We start from the raw sequence: 16,092 nt of genomic DNA, 5'->3' as shown, positions 1-16,092 counted from the left end.
CATCAGGGTCCCTGCGTGGAGCCTGCTTCTCCCTCTGCCTGTGTCTCTGCCTCTCTCTCTCTCTCTGTGTCTCTCACAAATAAATAAATAAAATCTTAAAAAAAAAGACATTGATGCTGGGACCCCACTCTAGACCAACAGAATCACAGTGTCTGGGCTGGAGGGAGGGGTCCCAGGGGATCTCAGTAAAAAAAAAAAAAGTCTCCCTGGGTGATTTTAATCAACGACCAGGGCTTATGGACAAATAACTAAGTTATGCTGAGTCGGTGCCCTTGAGAACGCTGGGGGAAGTAGCAACTATGGTCTGAGAGGGAGCTAAGGAAAGTCTAGGGGATGATGGTGGTGATGCTATGACTGTAAGCGGCGATCAGGTTTGTGGCACAAACAGGGGGTGCCGCAGAAGATTCCAGACCAAAGGAATGAGGGAGGCCAGAGGGAGCCTGTGGCTTTCCTCAGTTGGAGAGTTCTAGCATCAATGCCCGAAGACGGCACCCACACCATCCAGGCAGCAGCCTGAGACAGGTGTACAGAACGTCCCAGCAGCTCGGAGGAGCACGGCTGCTCATGGAGGAGGCCAAGACCCCCAATGCACAGTGCCCACTCTTCCTCGCACATGGAAACAACCTAAACTCACAATTCCCTGTTCTGTGTCTTCAGTAGTCAGTTCTGGCTCTCAGGTTGGTCACATGAGGTCTCAGTAACAGCAATTGTTTTGAACTGTCTTCACGGGGAGGTTGCACTTTTTGCCCCCCCATTTCCCAAAAGTCTTTTTTTTTTTTTTTTTTTTTTTTTTTAAGCAGCCTCCATGCCTAGTACAGCCCAATACCCAACTTGAACTCAACCTGAAATCAAGACCTGAGCCGGGATCAACAGTCAGACATTCAACCCACTGAGCCACTCAGGTGCCCCCAACAAAAGTCTTTTTCACATAGAAGTCAGTGAATGCAAGATCCCAGGTTACTACCCCAGTCCTCTCCAAGTGGAGGAGGAACGGAGAACAGGTGTGCATGAGCCTGTGCACAGGTACGGATGTGTATGCGTTGCCCGCGCATCCAGAGGCAAACCCATAATCTGATTTATGTTCTGGGTTTCACATCCTACCTGCTGCCCTGTCCTCATTCCACAGCACTCTGCCGTGGTAAAACAGCCGGTCATCTGTTGGTATTCCACCGTCCTAATGGCTGGTTGGCCAGGACTGTGCACAGGACTTTGCTGGTCCAGTGAGAATTGGAAATTCTGTCCCCCTGGTGTGAATGAAGAAACACACAGGCCCTGGAGGTCTCTCCAGCCATTTCACCTGGGACTTAGCATGACGCTGGCAAAACTTCCCATTGCTGTTGAAGTCTGCGCGGATGATTTCCAAGATGACCACTCACAGGTCTCTCCTCTCTTGGAGCCAGGCCCTCCTCCCAGCAAGATGTGAAATCTCTTTTATCCCTTTCCGTGAATCTGGGTTGGCTTGGAACCCACTTTCCCTGAGAGAATGTGACAGAAGGAGTGTTCCAGGACTTCTGACTCCAGGTTTTAGGGAGCCACACAGTGTCTACTTTGACCCTCTTGGGATCCAGCTGCCACGTTGAGAAGCTGAGGCTAGACCACTCTGTGATGAGAAACTGTATGGAGAGACAGAGATCAGCCTGCTCCCACTTCTCATCCCTCAAGCGGAGACACCAGACATGTGACTGAAACCTCTGAACCTTCCAGGCCCCCTCGAGTCCCCTAAAGAATGCAGGTGCAGGAACAGTCCTAGTCAACACCAGGCGGAGCAGGGGAGCCATTCCACCAAACCAAGGAGTCCCGAGAAAGAAACGTTGTTTAAACTCTCAAGTTTGCAGTGGTTATAGAGAAATAAATAAGGGATTCACAGGGCGAGTTGGATTTTAACAGAGTCCTAATTGATTTGCTTCCGCAAGTTTTAAAGAGGCTGACAGGATTGGTGAATGGCCAATGGTGTCATCAAGCATTCAAGCCTCTTCCCATCTTCTCACGCCGCCATGCCCACTGCAAGGACGTCCCTCAAGCCACACCCCATCACAGACACAAGAAGGCTGCAGGTACCGGACGTCGCATCCAGACACATACCTAGCGGGAAACAAGGAGGCCTTCTTTATGTGCTTTTTTAAGAGTGAAAAAGGGTTTTGTCCCCCATAGCGGGATTCACTGGCTTAGACTCGTTTTAAAGCAGTCACGGGAAAGAGTGTCTTACAAGAACGAGAGTTCACCCCTCGCCATGCAGAGGGCTGGCCCCTGGACCACGATGAGTTTCTGCCGGTGAGGACAGAGGGCTCGTGTCTGCTACAGTGTGAAACTAGCATCCACAGTTGGCTGAAACAGACCCTCCTGAGACAGGCAGCCTTTGCCCGGCAGCCCTGCCTGACCTCCGCGCGTGCCCACACCCTCTACATGTCACAGTTTGTAAAATTGAAGGCGAGTGAAAATCTGGCTCTAGCCATCAGGGTCTGGCAGGAAGCAGGGGTCTTCCTGGGAGATTTGGGAGATAGTCTGACAAAGGGTCATGGCTCTGGGACCCATCCAGGGGTGCTGTTGCCTGGGGGACAGCAGGAGCAGGAGGCCATGGAGGCCTGGGGTGGTGGTGGTGGTGGTGGTGGCACCTGGCCCAAGCTGACTCAGTGGAAGAAGGTCTGTAAGCACCGTCTGCGGAGGGCCACAGGCACTGCAGGCCCCACCCCTGGAAGGGGTGGTGAGGCGGGGAGGCCAGGCTGGAGGGAAGGACATGCCCAGGCTCTCCAGGTCTGCAGCCTACAGCTGGCTGCTCTGTTGGCGGAGGCCCCCTGAGGATGACCTGCGCAGAGAGATCTGGACGGAATGGGGACAATCAACACGTTAGCTGACCAGAAACTGGAGTGCTTTCCTGAAGGGGGGCGGTTCAGAATAGGGATTGTTTATCGTCGCTATTCCTCTTAAGCCACACTCATTTCCGGTTGTCCACTTCTGGTCCCGAAGGGTGGGCCTCAGCCAGCTAGGAGGACATTCGCACCTTTGCATCCATCCTTCCCAGGGCCCGGCCTGCGCTGCTCACATCTCACAGGTGATGACAGGAGGAGCCGAGGGACAAGTCGGAGCAAGTAGGTGAGCTGGTACGAGGCTGCCCGCGTTGCTGAGAACACGGCTCCTCCCTGGGGCACGCACAGGTTCCCTGGAGTGAGTCGGCGGTGCCGGTGTCGGTGTCGGTGTCGGTGTCGGTGCTGGGGCGCAGGCCCGCCTGGCCCGGAGCTCGCAGCGCCACGCGGTGCCCGGGGACCCGCCCCTGGGCCGGGCGGGAGGGGGCGCCACGCCGGCCGCCCGCTGGGGTCACGGGTTCCAGAGCGGTTCCAGCCCCGGCCCCCGCTGCCGCTGCCGGGAGGGGGAGGGGGACGGGGAGGGCGGCGCGGGCTTCAGCTCAGGCCGCGTTCACCTGCACCTTCAGCCCGCGCGGGAAACGCGGCGCTCACGGGGCGGCCACCTGGGGCAGGGCGCTGCCCGCTCACCTGCACGGCAGGGGCCGCCCCGGGGGGTCGGGCCTTCCGGACGGAGGCAGGAGGTTCCCGGGGCGCGGGCCGAGGCTTCCGCAGGGCGCGCCCCCCGCCCCGCCGGCCTCCCCGCGCCGGGGGCGAGCTGGGACCGGGCCACGGAGGGCGGGGGCGTGGCCTCGGTGAGGGGCGGGGCCTCGTCGGGGGCGTGGCCTCAGGCGGGGGCGTGGCCTAGGCGCGCATGCTCGCTCGCGCTCGTGACGTGCGCGCCGGGGCCGGGCGGCGGGCGGCGGGCGGCGGGCGGCGGGGGCGGGGGCGGGGGCGGGCCGGGGCCGGGGCCGGGGCCGGGGCCGGGGCCGGGGCCGGGTGGGGGAGGAGCCGGGGAGGGGAGGAGCCGGGCTCGGAGCGGCGCAGAGGAGCGGCGGGCCGAGCGGCGGAGCAGAGCGCGCCTGCCCGCTCCCAGCCGGCTCCCAGCGCGCAGCCCGCGCCGCCCCCGGGCCGGGCCCGGCATGAGCGCGGAGGGTCCGCGGCCTCCGGCTGCACCGCCCGGCGCTCCCCGGCCGTGACGGGTCGGGGGATGGGCGCGCGGAGCCGGGCGCGGGGGCGCTGAGCGCGGGCGGCGGGCGCGGCGGGAGGAGCCATGGACTGCAGCCGGGTGCGGACGCTCGTGCGCAGATACGTGAGTACCGCGGCGGGGAGCTGCGCCCGGACGGCCCGCGCCTGCTGCCCCTCGCTGAGCCCGGCCCTCGCGCTGCCCGCGGCGGGGGGGGCGCCCACCTGCTCGCCGCCCTGGCGCCCGCGGGGCTGGGGCTGGGGCTGGGGCTGGACGCCCCGGAGTCCGCGCGGCCCTGGGCTGGGCCGGGCCGGGCCGGGCCGGGCCGGGCGGGGAGGGCCGGGGAGGCCGGGGAGGGGCGGGTCCGCCCGGGTCCTGCTTCTGCGGGAGGCGCGGCGACTTTGGTGCGCGCTTGCACCGCCCCTGGGGGCTCCGGGAGCGAAGTTGGGCGTCTTTTCTCCCCTGGAAGTGGCCGATCAGCCCAGAGGCCGGCGTCGCGTGCTTCCTCCGGAGTCCGCGCTCGCGGGCGACCTCGGGGCGGCGCGGTCAGAAGAGGCTCGCGGGGAAAGCGGGTCATTCGACATGAGGCGGAGGGGACGCGGCAGGCGGCCCTGGTCCCTGGCACCGGTGCGGAAGGGGGTGTGTGTGCGCAGAAGAGAAACAGAGCGGTCCGGAGGGTGGTGTTTCCTGCCACCGGCTCAACAAAAGGCCCCTTGTTCCCCGGAGGCTGGCGTCCGAGGCCGGCGCAGGTTCGGGGAGCAGCCCGCGGGGAGGATGGGGGGCACCGTTGGGGGGACTTGGGGCCTCTTTCCCGCAGAAGAGTCACCTGGGGCAGACCTTCCCACCAGTGAGCCTCCCCTGACTAACATAGGACACCCTGGCCAGGGTCGGTGCTCCTCGTCCTCCCTGGGAACATGCCGGGCCGCGACCATGGGCCACCTGCAGGCCAGGGGACCGCGTGCCTCTCCCCAGGTGCCTGCTCCCTGGGGTCGCCTGGGGCATGTTGGGCGGCCTCCCGCTGGAGTGCAGGGAACAGGTGGGGCGAGGCATAGCCTAGGGAAGCTCCTGCGACTTGCCCCGAAGCCCTGTTTTGATGAGAGGGTGAATATCAGGTGAACGTTTGTCTCTCCAGTGAGATACGTCCTGGGAAGCCCAGTCGCAGGGACCGCAGGTAGGCAGGTATGTGAGAGAAGTGCTTTGTCCCACAAGGACACTCTGTTCAGGGCTCAGTTTGTCCAGGCCCTGCGGGCCCCTCAGCCATTTCATTTCCTGCCTGTTTCCCTAGAGGGAAACCGGGGAAGAAAGGGTGGACCTAGTGTTTACTTAAAACATGCTCACAGTTTTCCAGTGAATTTCACTTCCTTTCAACTCTTAAGACTTTGTGATAAAAAGAAGGGTTGCGTGGAGAAGGGGGCCTGCTGTCTGCCCCAAGGAGAGATGGAGAGCGAGTCGACGGTGTCCTCTGACTCGGAGGAGGCCGCTGCCCGGTGGGCCTGACCTCCCTCCCTCCCGTTCGTCCCAGGTGGGGGCAGACGCATGGCCTTTCCTCCAGGCCCTCAGCTGGATTGCGTCCTATCCATTTATATAAACTTCCTGTAGTTTACATGTCGAAATTCCCTTTTGCTGTGTTATTATGCTTATGAAATGATAATTTCTCTCAAACCTAAGTGGTCACTCTTCCTTCAAGAACTTTCTGGGATGTGCATTATTTGGTAATGTCCCTGGAATGCAGCTTTGGGATACCGTTATTTCTATTTTCTCATTCCACATCTTTTTTTTTTTTTTTTTTTTCAGTTTGATCAGTTAGTTGTATCGCTGTATTCACATACAAGGCCATTCATTTCTATGATATTAAACTCTTGTTGATGCTGTTGGACTAACTGGAGATTTTCCAGAAACAGAATCTGTCAGGATCAGTCATGATGTAGGACCAAATTATATTTTATTTTGCTAGAGGACGAGCCTGCGATTGAATCCTCATATCCTTGTGGTTTTGTTATGTGACTTATTTTGTAAGAGTGAATAAGAGCTTATCCCACGTTCTCTTCCAGCCTTCCCATGGTCAGAATTTCTAGGAAAGACAACTTTTCAGCTCCTTCTGAGGTGTGAGAGTTGCCAAAAGGTAAAGAAGTCCTTAGAAAATGTTGCTGCAGATATTTTATTCTGGCAAATTCTGGAGAGAGAGAGAGGGAGAGCGAGAGCATGAACAGGCATGTGAAGGGGAGAAATCTGTCCTGGGTTCCGCTGTGTTCCAGAGCCCAAGTTAGTGGTGTGTGGATGGGCGTGAGCCACATAAGGGTGGTTTGTGTTTACGGATGGCACAGCGCTTGCCTACTATGAAATGGCTCATGGATCACTGGGTAGTTTGGCCTATTGCAAACGTTTTTGTATCTAACGAAGTTGGTGGAGGGTTGGCGTTATCTTCTCCTTCGATATGCGAGGTTCTGGAAGAAACCTGTGTACCTTCATGGGTCACCGCGGATGCCCAGGCGCCTGCCCACCTGCGAAGCTGTGTAACCTTGGTGGTCTGCGCCTCAGTCATCCGCTCCGAGAGGAGTCGAGGCGCTCGTCTCCTGCGGCTGCTGAGAGGATCGCATGAGTGATACGGGCCTGGAGCTGGGAACCGTGCCTGGTGCTCAGGAAACGCTCAGGACGTTTATCACCGCTGGCTGGTGACGTAATTCAGTGCCCCGGTGGGGCGGCCGGGGGAGACCAGTACGCAGCCCGGCACGCGAGCCCCAGCCCTGGCTCCCAGGCAGCAGGCCACCACACGGGCCACGGGCCACAGCGTGCTCGTGGGTAAGCGTCCCAGGGCGGGATAAGCTTCCTCCCCTGCCCTCCCCGTCTCTCACGTGGGAGGCTCGCCCGGCCGCCCCATCGCCCATCGCCCATCGCCCATCGCCCAGCAGCTTAGTCTGCTGCGCCTGTGATTTGTGTCCGGCCGCTCACCTGGGGCGTCCTTCCCCAGGTCTGCGCGGGGCGGTTCCATCTCCGTTTGTTTCCCACTGTTTGCTTCCTGGGATGTTTCTTCATTTTAAGAGGGTGAACTTCTGGAAACTGGAGGTTTTCCTTGCTGAGAATAGACACTGTTTCTAGAAAGTGAGGGAAAAGCAAATGTGTTTGGTCCCTGGAGAACATTACACACACTGTATTTGAGTGCTTTGCACCTACGCACTACGCAGAGCTCCCCCCAGCCCCAGGCCTGTGTGCGCCCGCGTGTCTGCGTGCACCTGAATAGTGGCCCGTCCTAAAGGGCACACGTGCTTTCCGCTCACGTGCGGGTCTCTGTGTAACAACGTAAAATGCTGTAGGATTTGGCCTTGCCCGTCCCAGCCCAGTGCTAGACGGCTGTGACCGCCACGGCCTGTGGAGACTTGGGACAGGTGAGCCTGATGGAGGGTGTGCTGTGCGGCGGGGCTGCGGGCCCTTGTCTTGAGGTGTGCGCCCGGGCCTGCCAGCCCTGCTCCTGGCCGCGCGGCTGCTGTGTCTCTGATCTGCTCGGTCTCTAATTTAACCTTTATTGTCTCAAATCCCATAGAACCTCCGCCGCGCGTGAGGGATGAGTGATGCTGAGAGGCCTTGAGTCTATGCCGCAGGGTAAATTTAATAACAGTGGGGAAAGGAGTTTACGTTATGGGTTTTGCTACAGTCAGTTAAACGTCTAGGGATGAGAACAGTGTCTGTGTTTACAGTTGCTGAAAACTGCGTTGAATCCACTGATAAACATACCTCGTGGCTCAACGACACGGGAAGTCCTGTATTTACAGATCTAAATACAAATTGTTCCTTGGTGCTTGGACCATATGTTCCAACAGAAACAGGACTGATAAAAAGACAGTTGGATCCCTAAGTCCCAGACTTATAAATGCTTTTCTAACCAATTTAAGTGTAGGCAAAAATGCTATTTATTTGCAACGAAAATCAGTGGAAGGCAATTTATACAGCATTAGAGATTCAGCAGGATTGAGAGAGGATTGTGTGTGCGTTCGCTGGGAGGCTGGCACCTCAGAGACACAAAGTCGTAGATCCCGGAGGTCAGAAGTCGGACCCTGCCTCCCTCTCTGCGCGTCCTGGGCACACTGGCTCGCATCCCCGACTTCTCACTGGAGCCTGAAGTGGTGGGGGTACCTCCCTGCGCAGAGCCCTAGGTGATGGGGGCACCTCCCTGTGTGGAGCTTGCATATCCTGCTGGGAATGTGGACCTCTCACGACAGCTTACAACCCTGGGCTTCTCAGCCCTTCAGACCCTCCCCTTCACAAGGAGTGTTGAGACCTTGCCTGTGCTTCGTGGAGGTCTGGTGCTTCACCAGACAGGACGCCCCCTCTTCCAGGCAGCCCTCCAGCCCTGCCTGGTCTGCTCTCGTCTCCTTTCTCCTGGATCATCTGTGTCCCTCATTGTCCCTGTCGCAGTGGCCAGGTCTTCAGATCACTCATTCTTAAACTGCAGACTTCCTGCGTCCACATGCCCTTCCTGCCTCCGCTTCTCCATTTCCATCACTGCTGAACTTTGGTATTGAACTGACGTGTCCTGCCATCCTCCTGTAGCCTCCTCGCTTTCCAGTGGGCTCATCACCATCCCCATCACCTTGGAGGCCTTTGGTGTCCTTCAGACCCTCCCAGCCCACACTGCTGGGAACCCTGTGTGCTCACTTAACCCTCTCTGAGCCATGCACACCCAAGCCCTGTCCTGGGGGCACTAACTGTTTGGGGATGGGGAACTGAGAGTGAAGCACAGGAGTGGATGTGAGGGCAGAGCTGGGGTCAGGAGCTGTGTCCCAAGCAGAGATGGCTGCTGTGTCGCCTGCTGCTGGCCCTTCTCAGGTCAGCCCAAGGCTCCATGCCAACGCACCCTCTCCTCTGTGCACACCCCTGCCCGGGGGACCCACACACACTCTGTCCGTGTCCATTGGCCCCGCATCTCTCCCTGCATCTCGGCTGCCCCAGTGCATGCCTGGACCAGGTCCTGGGCACGGTTGTCCCTCTGGAAACGTCTGCTGTGCCGGTGATTCATCCTTAGATCAGGGCAGCTGATAGGTGTGTGGTGGAGGTCGGGCCCGGATGCTCCAGAAGGAAGCCTCATGGTGCTTTCAAGGATCTTGACTGATTCATGACAGACTCTTGAAACACGTTTAGCATGACTTCAAACTTTTGGACTCTCTTTCCTTGATACATTCACAGCATTGTAAAAAGGTGGCAGTGGGCAGGCATCCAGCCACCCCCTCTCTCAGTAGGCACTACGGCAGGGGATGTTGGGTCCTTGGGGCCACAGCTCGTGGTTCCCACACCCCTGATGGTCGGCCCATCTGGCTTGGTGGCTTCCACATGAAACATCTTCCTGTGCCCCGGCCCAGCACTCCCCATGGATGGTGGCGGTCCTGTGGTTGCTGGCTCCCGGGGTTGGCGTCCCTTCTTGTCTCTGTGGGCTGGACCATGGGCCTGGGAGGAGGGACCTGCCACAGTGCCCTCTCCAGGAGCTGGACGGAGATGGGCTCCTACCTGTTCCCTGGTGGGGGAACAGTGTGCAGAACTTTTTGCATAAATAGTTTTTGTTTTCTGGGAAAAATAATTGGGTTTCTTGATTTTTGTTAGATTCTTGAAGGAGCGTGTGCTCTAGTTAAGGTTGAGAGAACCCTTGTCTCAGGACACAGGAAGTTAGTCCACTCAAAGGCTTCAAAGGTGTTTGAATTTTTTGCCAATATTTAAATGCGTGTGAATGTACATAAATATCCACATTTCCAGTGATGGTGTGGTCTGGCAGTGCCCGCCAGATCGCTTCCCCCGACCACAACCGCAGAGTGAGTGACCCCTCACTGGGGGCTGCACATTGTCCTGTGGCCCATCTGTAACCACAGGAGTGAGCCGGCTCTTCTGGTTTGACCGGATCCTTGGCCTCTCTAGAGCTCCTGCTGTTCTTCGGGTTGCAAGGCCAGGCCTCGAGGGCGTTGTGCAGCTGTCCCTGGGCCTCCTGCCCCACTCACAGCCCCAGGCCTGGTGGCCCCTGGTTCACACCTGGAGGGAGGTCCCTACAGGATGCCTGATTGTAGCACCCAGGCTGGCCTGCCAGGTGGAGGAGGTTCAGCACAGAGGTGGACAGTCAGCAGGGATTTTGGTTTCCTCCATCAGCTTCTACCCGTGTCACCTGGGCTGGGGCCAGACCCAAGCGTATGGCCCTGTGGGGGCGTCGTCAAGACTGGCCTCTCCAGACGGCCCTTGAAGTGCAGTGGGAAGGCGCTCGTTTCCTGTGAAGGGACGAGAAGGTATCTGGCTCAGAAGGGTATTGCACATAAGATCGTGTCCCTGGATTTGGAAGACGAGACAGGAACTTCAAGAGAAGGTTTGTTACTTGTGAAGAAGAGTCTTTGGCCAAAAACCAGTAAATGATACATTCCTTGGGAACGAGGAGAAGGTGCAGCTGGGAGAGCTGGCATCTCTGCCCTTAACCTGGGTGTCTTCCCCTGTCCCCGGAAGGGGATAGTGAGCAGGGCTGCTGAGAGACAGACGGAGCGCAGGGGGTGGGGGCAGGGGGGAGGAGACAGAGACAGAGAGGGGGCAGAGAGAGACAGAGGGACAGAGAGAGAGAGGCAGGATGGTGGGAGGGTGTCGTCCCTGCAGCAGTTGGGACGTCTTGCTGCCCCTTGCATAGGAACAGTCCCTACAGCTCTGGGAAGGTGCGCTCTGTCCGTATACAGGATCCCGTGTGCCATGGTCTGCGTCCTGTGAAGGGTTGGGCCCGTTCCTGCCATGTCCTGGGATGATGGTGAGGACCATCCCTCCGTGCTCACACTTCACTGGGGGATGGTTTCACCAAAATGCCTTGACCTCTTTTATTCTGTTGGTAAATTTGCCCCCAAGTGCACCTGCTTGGACCTGCTTTCCCATCCCGCAGATAAGACTTTGGGAAGACGGCCGGGCGAGCAGCTGCGTGCCCAGGGCTGTGCCCTTTGCAGGAGGATGTGGGGGCAGAAGTCTGTGCAGTAGAGTGAACTCGAGAGCAAGTGTGTTCAGGTGCCCTGAGGTGTACTGTCTGGGGAAGCTGCTTTGACTCCTCCCTGGTTCTTCCTCCCGTTGTTCCAGGGCCTTGCACTTCCATGTTCAAGAAGCACAGAAACTGAATTTTGTGGGTGATGAGTGTTGACATAGGTCTGTGCTCATTTTTAGCATTATGGAGAATTAGTACCTGGGTGATACTTTGGTCGTGTTTGGTGTGTTATAGGAGAGCCCTGCTCAATTTGATTCAGAGATGAGAAGTTCTGGAATACCAGAAAGTGTACCAGGTGTGTCTGGCGCTGGGAAGCAGTGAGAATTATGGAGCCAGGGAAGGAGGGGCCCAGGTGGCATCTGGTGTGAAGCCAGGTGGTTGGCAGTTCACTTTTGCCCTGGAGGGTACATGTTTTCCCACCCCAGGGAGATGGAGCAGAACCAGCCCATCTCATCCCTGACATGCCCTGTGCAGCCCCCGCATCAGGCTCAGGCTGAAGGCCCCTTCTCCTTACAATGGCATGTGCTTTTGGAGCCCGTCCTGTTTCAGCACCCTTCCTGAGCTGCTCTTGGGAAATGAGGGTCAGTGGGGGGGCTGGTGACATGGCTCCTGGTTATCAGGCTGGTAATAAGGAGCACTGTGTGCCTTAGAAGATGCAAGAACATGCCTCCCTTTGTACTGAGGGCTCCGAATTCTTCATGTACATGTGTGTTTGGCCAAGGGCCATGAGGGATCCTGTGCCCTTCCAGGCTGTTCCTCATTGGCGCTCTTACCTGGGACCTTGCTCACCCTCCCAGGTCAGCATGGGTAAGTGGAGAGGGAGCGAGTGGGCCACGGGTGTGGGCAGACCTTGGGCATGGGCCCCGGGTGTGGCTGCAGGGCTTCCACCAAGAGCCCGGTGCTGTGTGTGGATTTGGTGCCATTAAGTTTTTCAGTGGACTTCTTCGTCTTCTTTTCCTGCGTCTTATTAGGTAAGGTTAGCAGCCAGCAAGTTTCTGGAATGATAGTCCTGTTGACACACAGGCTTGATTATTAGGGAAATAGATGCTAAGTGTGTGGCACGGGAGGATTCGTTTGCATGAAGTGTTGATGTACTGTTTAGTCTCAGGTGTTGGTTTTAAGTGCTTGCATCGAGGACACAAAGGGAAACGGGTACTGCATGAATGTCTCAGGCAGCTCAGGCCGTGGTAACAAAAGAGCCCAGGCCAGGTGGTCTAGACAACGACAGTCTGAGATCAAGGAGCTGGCTTTGGGCTTCTGGTGAGGGCCTTGTCCTGGCCATCAGGCGGCCGCCTTCTCACCGTGTCCCCTGCTATGTCCTTATGCGGCCTGTGCTCACGTGCTCAGGGGGAGGGGTGGAGAGAGAGAGAACACAGGTGACCCGTCTCCAGATATGCTTGTGCTGGTGGGTAGGGCCTGGTGCACAAGTTTGGGAGAGACACTGTCTGGTCCATGGTGGTACATGATGAAAGCTGGTGCTGTCAAGGTTGTAAATGTTCAAACAAACGGGAATGTCAGAGAGAGGACTTTGAAGGAGCACACTGAGTTTGCTTACTGTTCTACCAAGAATATAGGAATGAGTGTTCCACAAAATGTGCAAAGATAAAATAAATATTTAGTGGGAATGGGTTATTTCTTTAAATGTGGAACACATTTCGGTGACTGGGCTGTTAGTAGATACGATTTCCATCATTGGTTCGATCTGAAATGGTGGGTATTTATGTTTTTCTTTCCGCTGCGGCTGCAGGAGGCTGGCAGGAGAGTGGCGGTTCGTATTAAGACAAGGCTCCGAGGTATTGTTTCGGGTTTGTATCATAATCCAAATACACAGCGTCTGGCTTGTGGACCCAACAGATGTCCCGGTATTCAGCACATAACTGGATTGGATGAGTCTGCTCTGGCTGGCATGTTGTGATCTGGTGCCTCCGGTCAGTGGAGTGGCATGTTGGGGACTTCCCTTTGGGTGGCCTCTGGACAGTGGGACGCTGCACCTTCAGCGGTTTTGCAAAGTGAGTATGAGAAATTGAGCTTGTTCTCCTGGTTGGCATAGCAGGCACGCGTGATCATGCCTGCAGCCGCCGACAGGGACGGAACCCAGCTGTGCCAGGTCAGCGTGCAGGTACACACACCTGTGGCCTCGCAGGCTCTGTAGACGGGCCCAGTTCCCGACCCCACTGCCGTCTCATTCTGCAGTAGGTACTTCACAGTCCCAGCCTGGTCATCCCTCATCCCCTGTTTGCCTACATGGGTTCAAGCATGAAGCAAAAATGTTCAGGCATCATTTATCTTTGGATCGGGAGTGAGGGTGCGTGCCTCTGATGATTTTTGCGAGCGCTCCGGAGGCTTTTTCCTTGGCTTTGCCGACAGTGGGGCTGAGCGGTCCCGGAGTTATAGAGAAGTGGTTTGTACAAGCCTGTGACACTGTGGAAAGCTGGGGCCCAGAGGACTTCTCCACCGACAGCTGAGCCGTTCTGTGCAGTGAGGATCCAGAAGCTCTCAGGTTCATATTCTGGGAAACGAGTGTGTGGTCTGTGAGGGGGCCAAGGCCCTGCTGTGTACATGCTCCCAGCTTGGGCGGTCTGAGCGCCCTCCTTCCTCCTGGACGGGCCTGCTGGCTGCCTGAGCAGGAGGTGGCCGCCTAACGCGGGTTACATAATCTTCCTCCTTCAGAGAAAAGAGGATTTCCTCCAGCCTATTTTCAGCAGAGGATTAGGGACAGTGAAGTTCTGCCATTAGGATGTCCTCTTGATTTTCGTGTGATTTTTCAAGATCTCAGAAATTTGCCCACTAAAATCCACATTTTAAAATTGTGGAATTAATTTAAGATTATTACATGGAATAAAATTATGGCATGGTCACTGGTATGGAGACATGTGACTTGAGAGTGAGTCACAGCTAGTTTTGCAAAATGCCTGACAGCTGTACGCGTATGGGGTGACTTCAGTGACCCTTTTCTCTAGAAATGTGTGGTAGTAGTTTTGATTCAGAAAAACATAGATGAGCCGTGAAAAGATGGGAGAACCTTGCGGTGCACACACGCCTCTTTCCCTAGTAATGTCCAATTTTGGTGCCAGCCCGGGGTGGCATGCCTGTGACGAAGGCTGTGGTGTGCTGGTTGTGTCCCTGTCTCATCCTTGTTCCTGGTGTCCCCCCCACATCCCCTGCTCACTCGCTTTTTCTCTGACGTCAAGAGGGAGTAAGACAGGTGAGCTTGCAGCATTGGACGATACACAGGGGAGTGGGGGTGGGCAACGCATTAAAGTTCTTATGAAGAAAAGTTTGTGGTGCACTTAGCCCATCTGAGGTGCTCAACAGCGTGTTTATCAGATACGGTGGAGAGCCAGGTGTGCAGACCTTTGGATGTCCTGGAGACTGTTTTCGTGGCGGGCGGTGGACACTGCATAAGCACGCGGCCAGCGGGGTGATGGGAGGGCTGTAGAGGCAAGTGAGCCCTGGCGGGAGGATGGGGATGGGACGGCCATCCCAAGTGGTGCCTGGAGCCCTGGGCTGCCAAGGCAGATGGAGGCCAGCCAATATCTGTAGGAGGAGCACCTGCCATCGCTCAGGTCTCATTGCCTGAAATATGTAATACATTATGTGTGCTCCATTTGATGAAGTTTTACATCTTTTAAAACATAATGTGGCTACATGAGGAACATGTTAAGTGGTAAATGGATGATTTTTAACATTGTAAAGATGTATTGATCTATTGAATGAATACACAATAGGTTGGTTTATGGGCAGTTTTTTTCATTGTGGTAAAACATATGTAGCATGAAATTGACCATTTTCACACCTTTTGGGTGTGTAATTCCAGGGCATTCAGCACATTCACACTGCACGCCACTGTCTCCACCGTCCACCTCCAGAACCTTCTTGTCATCCTGAACAGAGACTGAATGATGGGCAATTTCACTAGTTGGTCTTATGTGTGATACTATCTTGCTATCTTGAAAACACATTTTTCTAATTGATGAAAAGACCTCCATGGAGTCACGAAGAGCCTTCTTGAAAGTTAAGGGCTAATTAACTTTTAGTGTAAGATGGATCCATGTAGGAGGTTGTGGGTTTTTTTGCATAACGTGCAAGGGTAACTTTCTTTTTTTTTTCTTTTTTAAAGATTTTACCTACTTATTCTTGAGAGACAGACACACACACACACAGAAAGAGAGAGAGAGGCAGAGACACAGGCAGAGGGAGGAGCAGGCTCCATGCAGGGAGCCAGACACGGGACTCAATCCCGGGTCTCCCGGATTACGCCCCGGGCCAAAGGTGGGTGCTAAACCGCTGAGCCACCCGGGCTGCCCCACGGGTAACTTTCTGTAGAAGTTGAGACCCTGCCCGAGAGCGGCCCATGGAGGTCTGGAGGCTCTGGCCGCACCACCCCAGGAACGGCCCTTCTGGAGACGGGAGTTCCTAAGCTCAAGCCCCACGGTGGCGTGCTCATCGCATGCCACTCATCACACACACCAGGGGAACCATGTGGAGCCACACGGCTGCTTCCTACGAGTACTTGTGGGAGGTGGGGATCGAAGGATTTCATGGACATTTCCCTTCAGAAGCTCCATTCTGCTCACTCGTTCGAATACGTTGTCCACTTTCACTTAATCTATGACATCATGTTCCTTTGCTACCTAACAAATTATTAAGAAGTAGATGAGTTAACTCTAATAAAAGTGCATCTTCTCTACGGTGGTTGATTCTGCACAAAGCAATGTCCTGTTATTTCTACCAAAGGTGATAGGAGATTTTTTTTTTGTTCTTAAATTGGAATAATTCTTTGATTTCATAAATGGCTCTCTTGCTCTTTAGAGAACAGCATGATTCCAAAAGCAGCAGATCCTTCTTTTCATACCTGGTTTATTAACAAGAAACGTAGCTGTAAAACTGAGTAATTATACCTGATTTGTCTCATTAAAATCCGTGCTGTGTGGTGAGTTGGCCAGGTGCCCTATTTGGTAGGTGATCTTCAGAGTTGACAGAAGAGTGAGAAGTAAACATAAAGAGAGAATTCATGACTTTTCCTTTGCACGCTCCCACCTCAGTTCATTAAAAATTGGGTTGGGGAATCCCTGGGTGGTTCAGCAGTT

The 16,092-nt window shown here is 55.8% G+C and overlaps 1 protein-coding gene and 1 long non-coding RNA gene across 9 annotated transcripts in view; one reads left to right on the top strand and one right to left on the bottom strand.

The window, feature by feature from the left end:
* Positions 1 to 69: 69 nt before the first annotated feature.
* Positions 70 to 3,612, bottom strand: LOC140607804 (uncharacterized). The gene is made up of 2 exons (XR_012009710.1): positions 2,999 to 3,612; positions 70 to 2,082 (listed from the first exon to the last, which is right to left on the bottom strand). It is a non-coding gene; the product is annotated as an uncharacterized lncRNA (long non-coding RNA).
* A 381-nt stretch (positions 3,613 to 3,993) lies between these two features.
* Positions 3,994 to 16,092, top strand: part of ATP11A (ATPase phospholipid transporting 11A) — a 127,139-nt gene continuing 115,040 nt past the window's right edge. For all 8 annotated transcript variants that reach the window (XM_072782355.1, XM_072782350.1, XM_072782352.1 and 5 more), the window contains exon 1: positions 3,994 to 4,149. In XM_072782355.1, coding sequence (XP_072638456.1) covers positions 4,111 to 4,149 — 39 coding nt within the window. In that variant the 5' untranslated portion in view covers positions 3,994 to 4,110. The remainder of the gene's footprint in view (positions 4,150 to 16,092) is intronic.

This window comes from Canis lupus, chromosome 17, assembly GCF_048164855.1.
Source record: "Canis lupus baileyi chromosome 17, mCanLup2.hap1, whole genome shotgun sequence".
In the NCBI taxonomy this organism is placed as follows: Eukaryota; Metazoa; Chordata; class Mammalia; order Carnivora; family Canidae; genus Canis; species Canis lupus.
Note: the sequence above shows the minus strand (reverse complement) of the source record. Positions and strands in the feature narration are given on the sequence as shown.